The 13,395-nt window shown below is 54.9% G+C and overlaps 1 protein-coding gene across 13 annotated transcripts in view; it reads left to right on the forward strand.

Annotated features, from left to right (window-relative positions):
* LOC459619 (sphingomyelin phosphodiesterase 4) overlaps positions 1-7,807 on the forward strand; it is a 30,590-nt gene extending 22,783 nt beyond the window's left edge. For 5 of the 13 annotated variants that reach the window (XM_054678987.2, XM_054678988.2, XM_063791101.1 and 2 more), the window contains 9 exons: positions 1,830-1,975; positions 2,551-2,641; positions 3,091-3,191; positions 3,959-4,122; positions 4,736-4,941; positions 5,283-5,516; positions 5,765-5,896; positions 6,044-6,172; positions 6,331-7,807. In XM_054678987.2, the coding sequence (XP_054534962.1) occupies positions 1,830-1,975; positions 2,551-2,641; positions 3,091-3,191; positions 3,959-4,122; positions 4,736-4,941; positions 5,283-5,516; positions 5,765-5,896; positions 6,044-6,172; positions 6,331-6,660 (1,533 nt within the window). In that variant the 3' untranslated portion in view covers positions 6,661-7,807. Of the gene's footprint in view, positions 1-957; positions 1,040-1,829; positions 1,976-2,412; positions 2,642-3,090; positions 3,192-3,958; positions 4,123-4,735; positions 4,942-5,282; positions 5,517-5,764; positions 5,897-6,043; positions 6,173-6,330 lie in introns of all 13 variants that reach the window. The other 8 variants (XM_054678984.2, XM_054678985.2, XM_063791100.1 and 5 more) reach the window with 3 other exon arrangements.
* The last annotated feature ends 5,588 nt before the right edge of the window (positions 7,808-13,395 follow it).

A 13,395-nucleotide genomic window follows, 5' to 3' on the forward strand; every position in this document is an offset into this window, starting at 1 on the left:
CAGGAGTTTGAGACCAGCCTGGGCAACATGGCGAAACCCCTGTCTCTACAAATACAAAAATTAGCCTGGTGTGGTGGTGTGTGCGCCTGTGTTCCCAGCTACCCGGGAGGCTGAGATGGGAGGATCCCTTAAGCCCTGGAGGCAGAGGCTGCAGTGAGCCGAGACCACGACACTACAGCGCGGGTGACAGAGTGAGACCCTGTCTCAAAAAAAAGAAAATGCCTCCCACCCCATAGCTCCATCTTCAGACTCAGCCACTTATCTCTGGGGTGTGTCACTTGGACCTGTGGGGACAGTTTCCTGACGGGGAGACTTGAGTGGGTAGCGATATGGGCAGTGGCCCGTGCGGGGTCTACAGCATCCCAGGATATACCTGGAGGCCGGGCCCTGCACCAGCCTCAGCAGCACAGATGTGTTAAGGCCCAAAGGGCTAGGGGACAAGTGTGGAGAGGCGAGCATGTCCACTCAGACTCAGGGTCCTGCCCTCAGCACCCCCACTTCCCTGCCCTCGTCTACTCTCGATGCGCCCACCTGCCCTCCCAATGCTAAACAACCAGAGGAAGCCCATGGCCACCAAAAAGGCTTTCCTCTCTGGCTAGATCTCCAGGATCCTGCTTGTATGTTACAAATCAAAAGTTTGGCCTAGGCTGGACACAGTGGCTCACGCCTGTATTCCCAGCACTTTGGGAGACCTGAGGTCTGGCCAACATGGTGAAACCCCATCTCTATGAAAAATAAAAATTAGCTGGGCATGGTGGCACACACTTGTCGTCCCAGCTACTCAGGAGGCTGTGTCAGGAGAATTGCTTGAACCTGGAGGCGGAGGTTGCAGTGAGCCGAGATTGCGCCACTGTGCTCCAGCCTGGGCGACAGAGGGAGACGTTGTCTCAAGAAAAAAAAAAAGTTTGGCCTAATATGCTTGACTGTGCTTTTGTCTTGGGGTTTTCCTGACCACAGGTCCCTGGGCAACAGAGGAAGTGACGCCCGGGGCTTCTACTGGGCCGAGTTCTCATCTGGCTGTGTCCAGGATGAGGAGCAGGTGGGAGGAATTGGGGAGGAAAGTGAAGCCATGGGGTTCTTATTTTTGAACCAGGTCTTACTCTCACCCAGGCTGGAGTGCCGTGGCACGATCCTAGCTCACTGCAGCCTCAAACTCCTGGGCTGAACTGATCCTCCCACCCTAGCCTCCTGAGTCATTAGGACTATAGGTGTGCACCACCACACCCAGCTAACTTTTAAAAATTTTTTGTAGAGACAGGGTGTCCCTATGTTGTCTAGGCTAATCTCGAACTTCTTCTTAGCGATCTTTCCACCTCGGCCTCCCAAAGTGCTGGAATTACAGGTCTGAGGCACCACACCTGGGTTCCATGTGCTTTCTGCACACACTTGGGAGGCAGGTGGGAGACCCTGGATCCAGAGCTTGTGGGTGATGCTGGCTTTCTCCTGCCCTGGGGATCAAGACGGGCACCAGTGCCCAAGGGCACAGCCTGTGCCACCCGCTGCGGATTTGCAGCGGTGCAGCAGCAGGGCTGGGAGGCCCTCTGCAGATGTGTCTGTCTTAGTGAGGCCTCCCCAGGGCTGTGTGGGTGCTGGGCCAAGCACTTCCATACCACAAGCTGGTCACAGTTCAGACCAAGCAGTGCAAGGCACGTCGGCTGGGTGCCAGGCACAGTGGTGCCCCATGGGGTGGCCCCACTCCCGGCCTGGCTCGTGTCTCCTGTGGGGGAAGCAGAGCAACTGGCTCAGGGCGGGATGTGGTCAGACCTGGAGGCTGAGTGCTATGGGTGCCGCGCTCCTTCCCAGGCCCTCACCCCTCCTTCTCCACCCAGGAGTCGTTCACGCCTACTGAGGAGCATGTGTTGGTGGTGCGCCTGCTGCTGAAGCACCTGCACGCCTTTGCCAACAGCCTGAAGCCAGAGCAGGCCTCACTCTCCGCCCACTCCCACGCCACCAGCCCCCTGGAGGAGTTCAAACGGTGGGTGGCCCTTGCGACTTCCCACCGCTGCCGTCTCCCCCACTTGCCCCTCCTAAGGTGTCGCCCACAGCGACCTCTCCCCAGGGCATGGAGGGCAGGGTGAGGGGAGTCCCTTTCTGTTCACAGAGCACGTGAGGCCACTCCAGGCCTAGGCAGGTGTCCTCTCACCCCGCCCAGTTGGCTCCCAGAGCCTCTCTCTCCAGACAGGCCAGAGAGGCCCCATTGTGCTGCCATCTCTTGCATCTCATATTCTTCAACCCTGTCAGAAGAGCTGGGGTGGCCCTGACTGCCAGGCCCACCAGGGCCAGCAGAGTGGGCTGTTTGTATGGGACGGAGGGTGAGGTGTGTGCAGGAGTTGTGCTGACTCGGCCGCCTGCGTGCTGTGTGTCCTTGGGATGTTCCCTAACCTCTCTGAACCTTGATTTCTTCCTCTGAAGAATGGGGCTGAACCTCCCGGAGGTGCCCAGTGCTCTCCCCCGGCGGAGCCAACCCTCACTGATGGGAGCCCTGGGGTCATCTGTGAGCAGGGCCTCCTTACTGGGCAAGCAGCAGGTGACCCTCCCCATCCCCTGCAGGGCTGCTGTCCCGAGGTTCGTCCAGCAGAAACTCTACCTCTTCTTGCAGCATTGCTTTGGCCACTGGCCCCTGGACGCATCGTTCAGAGCTGTGAGTGTTGGCCCTGACACACGTGTGCCTGTGTCCTCTGTGTGCCTTGAGGTGGGAGGTCCTTTGGGGCAGATAAAGGAGGAGAGCAAGTGTTACTACAGAGGCCTTGGCAAGGAGGGGTTCTTGGAGGGCCACATTGTTCTTTCTGTTTGAGTTTCCAAAGCCAGCCCTCAGGAAAGCCCTGCCCTGTCCCACCTGTCTGGTGCAGGGCAGGTTCCTACCCTTACCTGACCAGGGAGTACTCTGCCCCCTGGGCTGGGAAAAGCCCACCCTGGCTTCTGGAGGGCCAGCAAGAGCCAAACCTCACAGGGCTGTGCATGTCTCTCCTGCGCCCTCTGGAGGAAGTGAGAAGAGTCAGTCCCACCCAGCTGCCGCCTGGTATCTGGGCTCCAGGCCACCGAGTATTTGGCCCCCAGCCACTGAGCCCTTAGCACACACCTCCCCCACAGGTCCTGGAGATGTGGCTGAGCTACCTGCAGCCGTGGCGGTACGCGCCTGACAAGCAGGCTCCGGGCAGCGACTCCCAGCCCCGGTGTGTGTCGGAGAAATGGTGAGCCTCAGCTCCTCTCACAGACATGCCACTGGCTCCCCCAGGTGGATATTGTTCCAGTGGGTGGAGGCCAAGCCAGCGCCTGTGCTGGGGTCAGCCTGGCCCTGGCCCCCGTGGCCTCCTGAAGTCCTCTCCCAGCCCCTGCCGAGCGGAACACAGCCTTTCCTAGGCTCAACTTTGCCAGGCCCTAGAATTGGTTTCTTATGGAAGCTGTGGGTGACCCATCCTGCCCTGTCCCCTCTCCCTTCTGTCCCAGACGAGTGTTTAGCCACCCCCAAACTATCCCTTGATCTTCATCAGCACAGAGCAGAGCAGCGGTGATCAAGCAGGGGATGAGGGAGGCTGTCTTCCCCTCATCCCCTGCTTGATCCTCACAGCGGACCCCAGGCTTCCGTGGCACCTGGCATGGCCACTGATCCCTCCCCTCCTTGCCCAAGGCATTCCCCTTTGGACCCTCTGGGGGATCCTCCCTGAGCCCCCTCAGGCTCTGGGTTGGCCTCTGCCATGGTGGCCTCCATCCACTTGGAAAGGGGCCTCAGCCTTGCTAAGGATGTGGCATCCTCAGAGGGCCTGGGTCTTACCTGCCTCTGTCCTGTCCTCCCTGCCTGCCCGTGGCCCCCTGAGCTGTCATCTGTGACAGCTTGTCACCTTGGCTAGGGAGAGTCTGAAAGCCCAAGGGTGAGCAAGGGCATTAGGGGCATGGACCGGGCATTAGGGGCATGCTTCCAGTTGGAAGGCTGGCCCCAACCTGCCACCTTGGTCCCCAGGGCACCCTTTGTCCAGGAGAACCTGCTGATGTACACCAAGTTGTTTGTGGGCTTCCTGAACCGCGCGCTCCGCACAGACCTGGTTAGCCCCAAGCACGCGCTCATGGTGTTCCGAGTGGCCAAAGTCTTTGCCCAGCCCAACCTGGCTGAGATGATTCAGAAAGGTAAGTCCTCAGCCTGGGCCAGCCGGGTAGACGTCAACCCAGCCAGACCAGGGCCAGGCCCTTAGCTGGGGGTGGCTGGTCTTTAAGAGGGACCCACATGCCCAGAGTGGGCCCCGGCAAAGGGTGCTGTGGAGACTCCTGGGACACATCTGTGTGGTGAGGTCTGAAACCACCTGGATCCTGCCTGCCCTGCAGCCACCAGGCACTGGGTGGGGGATCGCAGGTGTGCCCACAGAGCGGGGCTGCACGGTCCAAGCTGCGGCCCCGTGACCCCGCTGTTTCTCCCTGGCAACTCGTGGTGGCCGCTTCAGGAGGTGAGCCTGGTCTCTGCCTTGCATTCATCCTGGCTGGGTTGGGCGTTGGTTTCTGTCGATCCTCCTGTTGTTTACCTCCTGCAGACACTGCTAGGGGCTCTGTGAGCCAGCAGCTCCCCCATCCGCCCTCCCCATGTCAGCCACCTACTGTGTGGGAGATGCTGCCAGGCAGGGCCTCAGGAGGACACCCCTGGGTCATGGCTCCCCAGACACCTCAGAGACACCCCAGAATCCTAAGGGCAGCAGTAGGGTACTCTGCCTCCGGGAAGTGGGTGCCAGGTTCGTCTCCTGCCTTCTAGGTGAGCAGCTATTCCTGGAGCCAGAGCTGGTCATCCCCCACCGCCAGCACCGACTCTTCACGGCCCCCACATTCACTGGGAGCTTCCTGTCACCCTGGCCACCAGCGGTCACTGATGCCTCCTTCAAGGTGAAGAGCCACGTCTACAGCCTGGAGGGCCAGGACTGCAAGTACACCCCGATGTTTGGGCCCGAGGCCCGCACCCTGGTGAGTGGGTCGGCAGTGCCTGTCCTCAGGGCCCCTGGAGCCATGGGGCTGAGCAGAACCCGGGAAGTGCTGTGATCCGGCAGGAAGGAGGGAGGCTGGGTGTAGATTTGACGCCACATCTCCTTCCCCCGTTTTAGTAAAGTCTAATTTTTTCCTGATAACGAAGGCAGTGTTTGTTGGGAAATTTCAAATGTAGAAGATCATCCTTTAGTCTTTAAAAGTCCTCTGGCAGAAGCCACTCCTCGTGACGCTCAGCAGTCTGGCTGTGCATTGCTCTTGGGGCTGCCTGGGTGGCAGCACAGGCCTGTCCTGCTGGTGACCTGCCCGCGCCTCCCTTGCAGGTCCTGCGCCTCGCTCAGCTCATCACACAGGCCAAACACACAGCCAAGTCCATCTCCGACCAGTGTGCGGAGAGCCCGGCTGGCCACTCCTTCCTCTCATGGCTGGGCTTTAGCTCCATGGACACCAACGGCTCCTACACAGCCAATGACCTGGACGAGATGGGGCAAGACAGCGTCCGGAAGACAGATGAATACCTGGAGAAGGCCCTGGAGTACCTGCGCCAGATATTCCGGGTACGAGCTATGGGGCCTGCCCCACCGCCATCAGGGTCCCCTTCCCTGAAGGATCCACTCCACCCAGCCTGTGGTCAGCCACGTACCAGTCCCAGGCCCCACACATATGGACCCAGTGTTGTGGGAGGCAGGCCCACACCCCGAGCATCATAGCTGGGTCCCCTTGTTGCCACTGTTGTAGGCTGGTGGGGTGAAGACTGGTCCCCTCTCATCTTGATGCTGAGGGCAGTGGCATTTCTCTCTGGCAGCTCAGCGAAGCGCAGCTCAGGCAGTTCACACTCGCCTTGGGCACCACCCAGGATGAGAATGGAAAAAAGCAACTCCCCGACTGCATCGTGGGTGAGGACGGACTCATCCTTACGCCCCTGGGGCGGTACCAGGTGAGAGGCCCGTGTCTCAGAGGCGCATGGGCTGGGCCCTGACCCGTCCCCAGCTCCTTCCTCCCTCGTGAGCAGAGGCCATCAGGCTCCTCTGAGTTATGTGTGGGGCTGTGTTTTCTGACCCATCCCCATGGCCTGGCTTTCTAGATCATCAATGGGCTGCGAAGGTTTGAAATTGAGTACCAGGGGGACCCGGAGCTGCAGCCCATCCGGAGCTATGAGATCGCCAGCTTGGTCCGCACGCTCTTCAGGCTGTCGTCTGCCATCAACCACAGAGTAAGTGGGCAGGAGGGCTGGCCTGGCGTCTTCAGAGAGGGTTCTAGATGCTCCTGCCTGGGGTGCAGTCCCGGGGTGGCCTGTGAGGGTGGGGTACTGCTGTCCTGAGGCCTGTGGTGCCACCACCCCACACCCCCGTGCCTCTCTCTGTGCTTCAGTTTGCAGGACAGATGGCGGCTCTGTGTTCCCGGGATGACTTCCTCGGCAGCTTCTGTCGCTACCACCTCACAGAACCTGGGCTGGCCAGCAGGCACCTGCTGAGCCCTGTGGGGCGGAGGCAGGTGGCCGGCCACACCCGCGGCCCCAGGCTCAGCCTGCGCTTCCTGGGCAGTTACCGGACGCTGGTCTCGCTGCTGCTGGCCTTCTTTGTGGCCTCTCTGTTCTGCGTCGGGCCCCTCCCATGCACGCTGCTGCTCACCCTGGGCTATGTCCTCTACGCCTCTGCCATGACACTGCTGACCGAGCGGGGGAAGCTGCACCAGCCCTGAAGGTGTCAGCTGCCTTCAGAGCAGGCTGGAGGGATTTGCCACACAGCCCCACCCTTGGGCTGAGAGGACCTGGGAAGCCCCTCCAGGAGGGAACATGGTTATCCTCGGGCTTCTGGAGCGGGGTTCCTGCAGCCGCAGAGGCATCTGGAGGAAACACAACCAAGAAAGGAAGGCAGGTGGGCCTCAGCAAAGGAGTAGCTACCAGGGCTCAACAGCTACGCTCTGTGACAGCACAGAGCTCAGCGCTGGCCTTTCCCTCCCTCTGCCAAGGACTCATGGCCAAGCCAGCTCTCGGGGCCTTTTTTCCATTGCCCATTTGGCTACTCTGCTGCACCAAGCTTGGGAGCCAGCCTGCCAACAGCCACCTGGGCCTGGCCTCCCCACTGGCTGGCCTTGAGGTGGGCAGAGTGGGTTGTGGCGCCTCCTCTCTCTGTGTGGGACCAGGACGGTGGCTCAAATCTCCACTCCAGGAAAGAATCAAAGTTTCTAGAGTTGTGAGAAAACTAGAGAGTGGCTGTCCTGATTCTTCACCATGAGGGGCGTTCTTCATGTTCTCCCAGCTGTTCCAAGACTGGGCCGTAGAATTCCATGTTTCAGGAGCCTAAGACCCTCCCAGAGCCCAGGTGCTTCATCGCAGACCCCAAGCCATTGAGCACATCACCCAAAGCAGTGGCCAACATCGCGGACCCCTGTGCCTTGTCACAGATGGGTGCTGGTCCTCAGGCGTTGGGGACACTGCTGGGTCGATGGGGTCGGATTCTGCCAGTTTCTGCTCTGCAGCCAAAGATGGTCAGAAGCATTGTCACTTCAGTAACATCAAGTGCTCAAAGACATGGCAACCGTTCAATGGTACTTAAGTATTCAAAATATACAACTACAGATTCTCTGACAGAAACCAGCACGGGGTCTTCACCTTCATTCACCCCACAGACGACATGCGAGGGAGAACAGCATCTCAGTGGTGATTTCCAAACCAAGCCTTTGTTTTCGGTGTGGGGTTTTGGGGGTTTGCTTTAATGTTTTTAAAATTGTAAATGTTGGGCTTTGTATTTTGATGTAAACTGAGAATAATGGCATTTTAGGGCCTGTGACCAAAAATGAAGCTTGTAACGACCATGGATCTGAATAAACATGTCCTTGCTTCTGAGTCTTCTGGCACCTGGGCTCAGTCTCTAGGAGGTTCACCTGTACAGAGTCCCTGAGCACACGGGGGCTGCAGAAACCACTGTTGGGCACCCTGTCGGCCCCTCCCGCTAGTGTCCACAGGCCTGGACCTCTGGCTTCCTATGCTTTCCTCTCTCAGAGGCACAGTAGACTTTGCCCTGCCTTTACAAAAGATTCAAAAAGTTAGGCATGGTGGTTCACATGTGTGGTCCCAGCTACTTGGGATGCTGAGTTTGGAGGATCATCAGGGTCCAGGAGGTCAAGGCTATAGTGAGCCTTCATCACGCCACTATACTCCAGCCTGGGTGACAGAGTGAGACCCTGTTCTCAAAGAAAAGCTGACCACCGGGAACATGTGCTGCCAAGTCTATGGCTTCCAGAAGCTCTGAGGATTGCGGGAGTTGCTGGGGGCTGAACTGTCTGGCCAGGAGCGGAGGGCAGACAAAAATGCATTGAGAACCAAGAACAGCAAAGCTGAGTGAGGGGTCAGGGTCTTGGTGGCTGGGACCTGGACAGCGATGGCCATAAGGCCAGCTGGTGGTCAGTGGCTTCTGCCTGGGGAGTGAGGGCAGCAGCGGGCAGCTAGGTTCCAGCCACTTCCAGGTGGGGGGTAGGGACCTCGCCAATAAAATGGGATTTAAATTTTGCCAAGAACTTTCACTGTAGAGAAAATGGGACTGCTGGGACGAGAGCAGAAGCAAAATGCAGTTGGGGGGGCCCGGCCAGGAGGCACTTGTGAGGGACTTCCGGGGAAGGACGAGTTGGAGCAACTGAGGGGAAGCAGTTCTGTCTGGGGCACAAGGAGGAGGGAGGCCAGGCTGGAGGCAGGAGCTCCTGCACATTCTCGTCTCCACCCCTGGATGCTTCCAGAGTGGTTTGCCCTAACTGCCACTGCCACCGCCTCCTCAGCTCCTAGGATGCCCTTGACTTTTTGCCATTGGGCCACACTCCCCTGCTAACAGGCCAAATCCGATGCTTTTCTGACCACGTGGCCCAGAGCCTCTGGCAGCGCAGCTTCAGGCTGTCCTGACACCACCCCTGCCCCCTGCCCCCTGCACCTCTGCATCGGCCTCCTTGCCCCAAGGCAATCCCGTTCCCTGGATCCCATTCGTGGCCCACTCCCTTCCATGATCTACCGCTAGGATATACCAGCGCCCCCGTGATCTGAGGTAAGTCAGATTCTGATCATCTTGTGCAAGCAACTCACAAGCAGAGGCCCTGTGCAGTCAGGAGAAATCTATACCTTTCCCCTTGGACATCCAAGAGCAAGTTAGATCCCCTAAAGGCCAGCTCTCACCAATAACCCTGACATTTCCAATATAAATGAGAGAGAACTCTCTCTGTTTTGAGACAAGGTCTTGCTATATTGCCCAGGCTGGAGTGCACTGCACCATCACGGCTCACTGCAGCCTCTTAACTCCTGGGCTTAAGCAATCCTTCTGCCTCAGCATCCCAAGTAGCCAGGACTACAGGCATGCGCCACCGCACCCTGCTAATTTTTAAATTTCTTTGTAGAGACGGGGTCTCACTGTGTTGCCAGGCTGGTCTTGAACTCCTAGGCTCAAGTGATCTGACCGCCTCCGCATCCTGAAGTGCTAGGGTTACAGGTGTGAGCCACCACACTGGAGAGCGGACTCTTATGTAGCCTTCACTGTAAAAATTAAGCTAGCTTCCCTTGACTCCCAAAACCAGAATTCCTAGCATAATTTTCTCAAGTCACAAGGTGCGAAAATATATCAAATTATTTCCCAGTCAAGAATTCCTACTTTTGGCCAGGCGCAGTGGCTCATGCCTGTAATCCCAGCACTTTAGGAGGCTGAGGCAGGAAGATCACTTGACGTCAGGAGTTTGAGACCAGCCTGGCCAACATGCTGAAATCCCATCTCTACTGAAAATACAAAAATTAGCTAGTGTGGTGGTGCATGCCTCTAATCTCAGTTACTTGGGAGGCTGAGGCAGGAAAATCGCTTGAACCTGGGATGTAGAGGTTGCAGTAAGCCGAGATCGTACCACTGTACTCCAGCCTGGGTGACAAGAGACTCCTTCTCAAAAAATAAATTAAAAAAGTGATAAATTGGCAGCTGGCGCCAGGGACAGGCCATTTCCTGATGGGCCACACCTATTTCACTAAAGTGTTAATTGAATGCAGATTCCAGGGAGAATCAACTTCCCAGGCATGTGCATTAAGAGACAAAGTGGTGGAGTATGACCTTCGGGGGGCACCCCACCCAAAAACCTCAGATGGGCATGCATACAGTTTCCTAAACACACTGCATGTGCTCAACTCCCAAGGGTAGGGAGGGTACTGTACATGTGGGCAGCCCACCCTAAGGGAAGGATCATGGGAAAGGGGCCAGTCTAGAAAGTCCTAGGATCAAGGTTAAACACCACACTTGACTTTCATGTGCCCACTTAGGTCTCTTCCAAGCGTACTTTCCTTTCTTTCCTGTTCTAAAGCCTTTTAAAATACACTTCCACTCCTGCTCTGAAACTTGCTTCGGTCTCTTTTTCTGCCTTATGCCCCTCAGTCGAATTCCTTCTTCTGAGGAGCCAAGAATTGTGGTTGCTGAAGACCCATCCGGATTCACTGCCAGTGATTTGGACACCTTCCACTGCTAACACTATTAACTTGGACACCTTCCACTGCTAACACAATAACACTGGGTTATTGTGTTTATTTGGAGAGTAAGTATGGTTTAAGGAGATGTGTATGGGTGCCAGGTTGACAAGGGGTGGACTTGTGATGGTTAATTCTATATGTCAACTCGTCTGGGCCACCGGATGCACTCATATCTGGTTACACATTATTTCCTGGCAGGTCTGTAAGGGTGTTTTCAGAAGAAAGTGGCATTTAAATTGGTGGTGCAAGCAGCCATGCATGCATTTCTGGAGTAGCTTCCCTATAGCTTGCAGGAACCAGAGCGGGCAATAAGAGCCCCATCCTCCAAATACTGGGGATCTGTGCTCTGATTGATGATGGCTGCTGTTGATTGTGAAAATGCAGACAAAGAGGCAGGCAGCCACTGCTGCAATCTCCACTGCTATGTTTGCAACCTCCCTCCTCAACCCTCACTGCCTCCCCAGGGACACACCTTCCAGGAGGTTTTTATGGATCAGCACCTCCTCCTGCCTTCATTTTTCTTTTCTCCTTCCTGGGAACCAGATGTTTAGGACTAGGACATTCAAAAGCAACCATATACCAGGCACAGTGGCTCATACCTGTAATTTCAACACTTCTGGAGGCTGAGGAAGATTGCCTCAGCCCAGGGGTTTGAGACCAGTCTGGGCAACATAGCACGACAAAAAAAAAAAAAAAAAAAAAATTAGCCAGGCGTGGTGGTGTGTGCCTGTAATCCCAGTTACTAGGGAAGCTGAGGCAGGCGGATGGCTTGAGCCCAGGAGTTCCAGGCTGCAAGTGACCTATAATCGCGCCACTGCACTCCTGCCTGGATGAATTTCTCTCCACTCAGGATATCCTCCCTCCCAGCAATAATATTGCTGCCATTCATTCCAGCTGTCCATAAACCATAATTACTGAATACATGTTGCCATAATTTTTTTGAGCAAACTGTCATCTGTTAAAAATAATAATAAAGATTATATTTTATCTTAATTTATTCCTTCTCTAATGCACTTCCCTTTTTTTAGATCCAAATTTCCTATATCATTTTCCTTCTTTTTTTGAAACAAGGTCTCTCTGTGTTGCCCAAGCTGGAGTGCAGTGGTGCAATCACGGCTTGCTGCATCTCAGCCTTCTCAGTAACTGGGACTGCAGGTGTGCACCACCATGCAGGCAAATTTTTTAGTTTTTTGTGGAGTCAGGGTCTGGCTATATTGCCCAGGCTGGTCTCCAACTCTTGGGCTCAAGAGATGCTCCTGCTTTGACCTCTCAAAGTGCTGGGATTACAGGCATCAGCCATGCACCTGAGTTTTCATTTCTGTTGTGTTTTTGACTTCTTACATTTTCTTTTAGTTTTTTGAGATGGAGTCTCACTCTGTTGCTCGGGATGGAGTGCAGTGGCAGGATCTCAGCTTGCTGGAAACTTCACCTCCTGGGTTCAAGCAATTCTTTGGCCTCGGCCTCCTGAGTAGCTGGGATTACAGACATGCACCACCATGCCTGCCTTTCTTTTTTCTTTTTTTTTGAGATGGAGTCTTGTTCTGTCGCCCAGGCTGGAGTGCAGTGGCATGATCTTGGCTCACTGCAAGCTCCGCCTCCCGGGTTCACGCCATTCTTCTACCTCAGCTTCCCGAGTAGCTGGGACCACAGGCGCCCACCACCATGCCTGGCTAATTTTTTGTATTTTTAGTAGAGATGGGGTTTTACCGTGTTAGCCAGGATGGTCTCGATCTCCTGACCTCGTGATCCTCCTGCCTCGGCCTCCCAATAATTTTTGTATTTTTAGTAGAGATGGGTTTTCACCATGTTGCCCAGGCTGGTCTTGAACTCCTGACCTCAAGTGATTCACCCACCTTGGCCTCCCAAAGTGTTGGGATTAGAGGTGTAAGCCACTGTGCCTGGCCAACTTCTCACATTTTCTTTTCTTTTCTTCTTCTTTTTTTTTTTTTTGAGATGGAGTCTTACTCTGTTGCCCAGGCTTGAGGGCAGTGGCATGATCTCGGCTCACTGCAACCTCCACCTCCTGGATTCAAGCAATCCTCCCACCTTAGCCTCCCAAGTAGCTGGAATTACAGGTGCATGCCACCACACTAGTTAATTTTTGAAATTTTTAGTAGAGATGGGGTATCACCATGTTGGCCAGGCTGGTCTTGAGCTCCTGACCTCAAATGATCTGCCCAACTCAGCCTCCCAAAGTGCTGGGATTACAGACATGAGCCACCCTGCCTGGCCTTCACATTTTCTTTAGATTATTTCTTAGAATGTCTACCTCTCTGTTCCCATTATCAGTCTGTAATCTCATGTTGTCCACTTTTTCCATTAGAGCCCTTAGCATATTAATCATAGTCGTATTCCATTTCTTGGTCTGATAATTCCAACATCTCTGCCATATTTAAGTCTGGCTCTGATGCTTGCTGTGTCTTCGAACTGTGTTGTTTTTTATTATGCCTTGCAAGTTTTTGTTGAGGGCTGGTCATGCTCAACCAGTAAATGGACTTTCTGTGTGAAGTTTTATGTTGGTCTGGTTAGGGGTTGTGCCATGTGTGCTGTTTGTTAACTGGAGGTGTCAGAGGCTTAAACCTCCTCTAGTGTCTTAGTTTTTGTCTCCCTGTTGTCTTTACGGTTTCCTAGAGATTTCTCGAATAAGCTCTGAGATGAGCAGTTCTTTCCCTTGTATCCCCTGTTATTATACAGGAGCCCCGCTGATGTGGCAGTAAGATGTGGGGAAGGAGAGCCAGAGCAGGCTGGGGTTAGCTATGTTCCCTTCCTCCAGGTTTGTTGGTATCTGGCAAAATTATGATTGGCCTGGCTGTGATTTTTTTTTTTTTTTGAGGGCAGGCCTTGTAAAAAAAAAAAAAGACTTTTTATTTTTATTATTTTTAAATTTATTTATTTATTTATTATTATTATTATTTTTTGAGACAGAGTCTCACCCTGTCGCCCAGGCTGGA

Source organism: Pan troglodytes, chromosome 13 (genome assembly GCF_028858775.2).
Source record: "Pan troglodytes isolate AG18354 chromosome 13, NHGRI_mPanTro3-v2.0_pri, whole genome shotgun sequence".
Lineage (NCBI taxonomy): Eukaryota > Metazoa > Chordata > Mammalia > Primates > Hominidae > Pan > Pan troglodytes.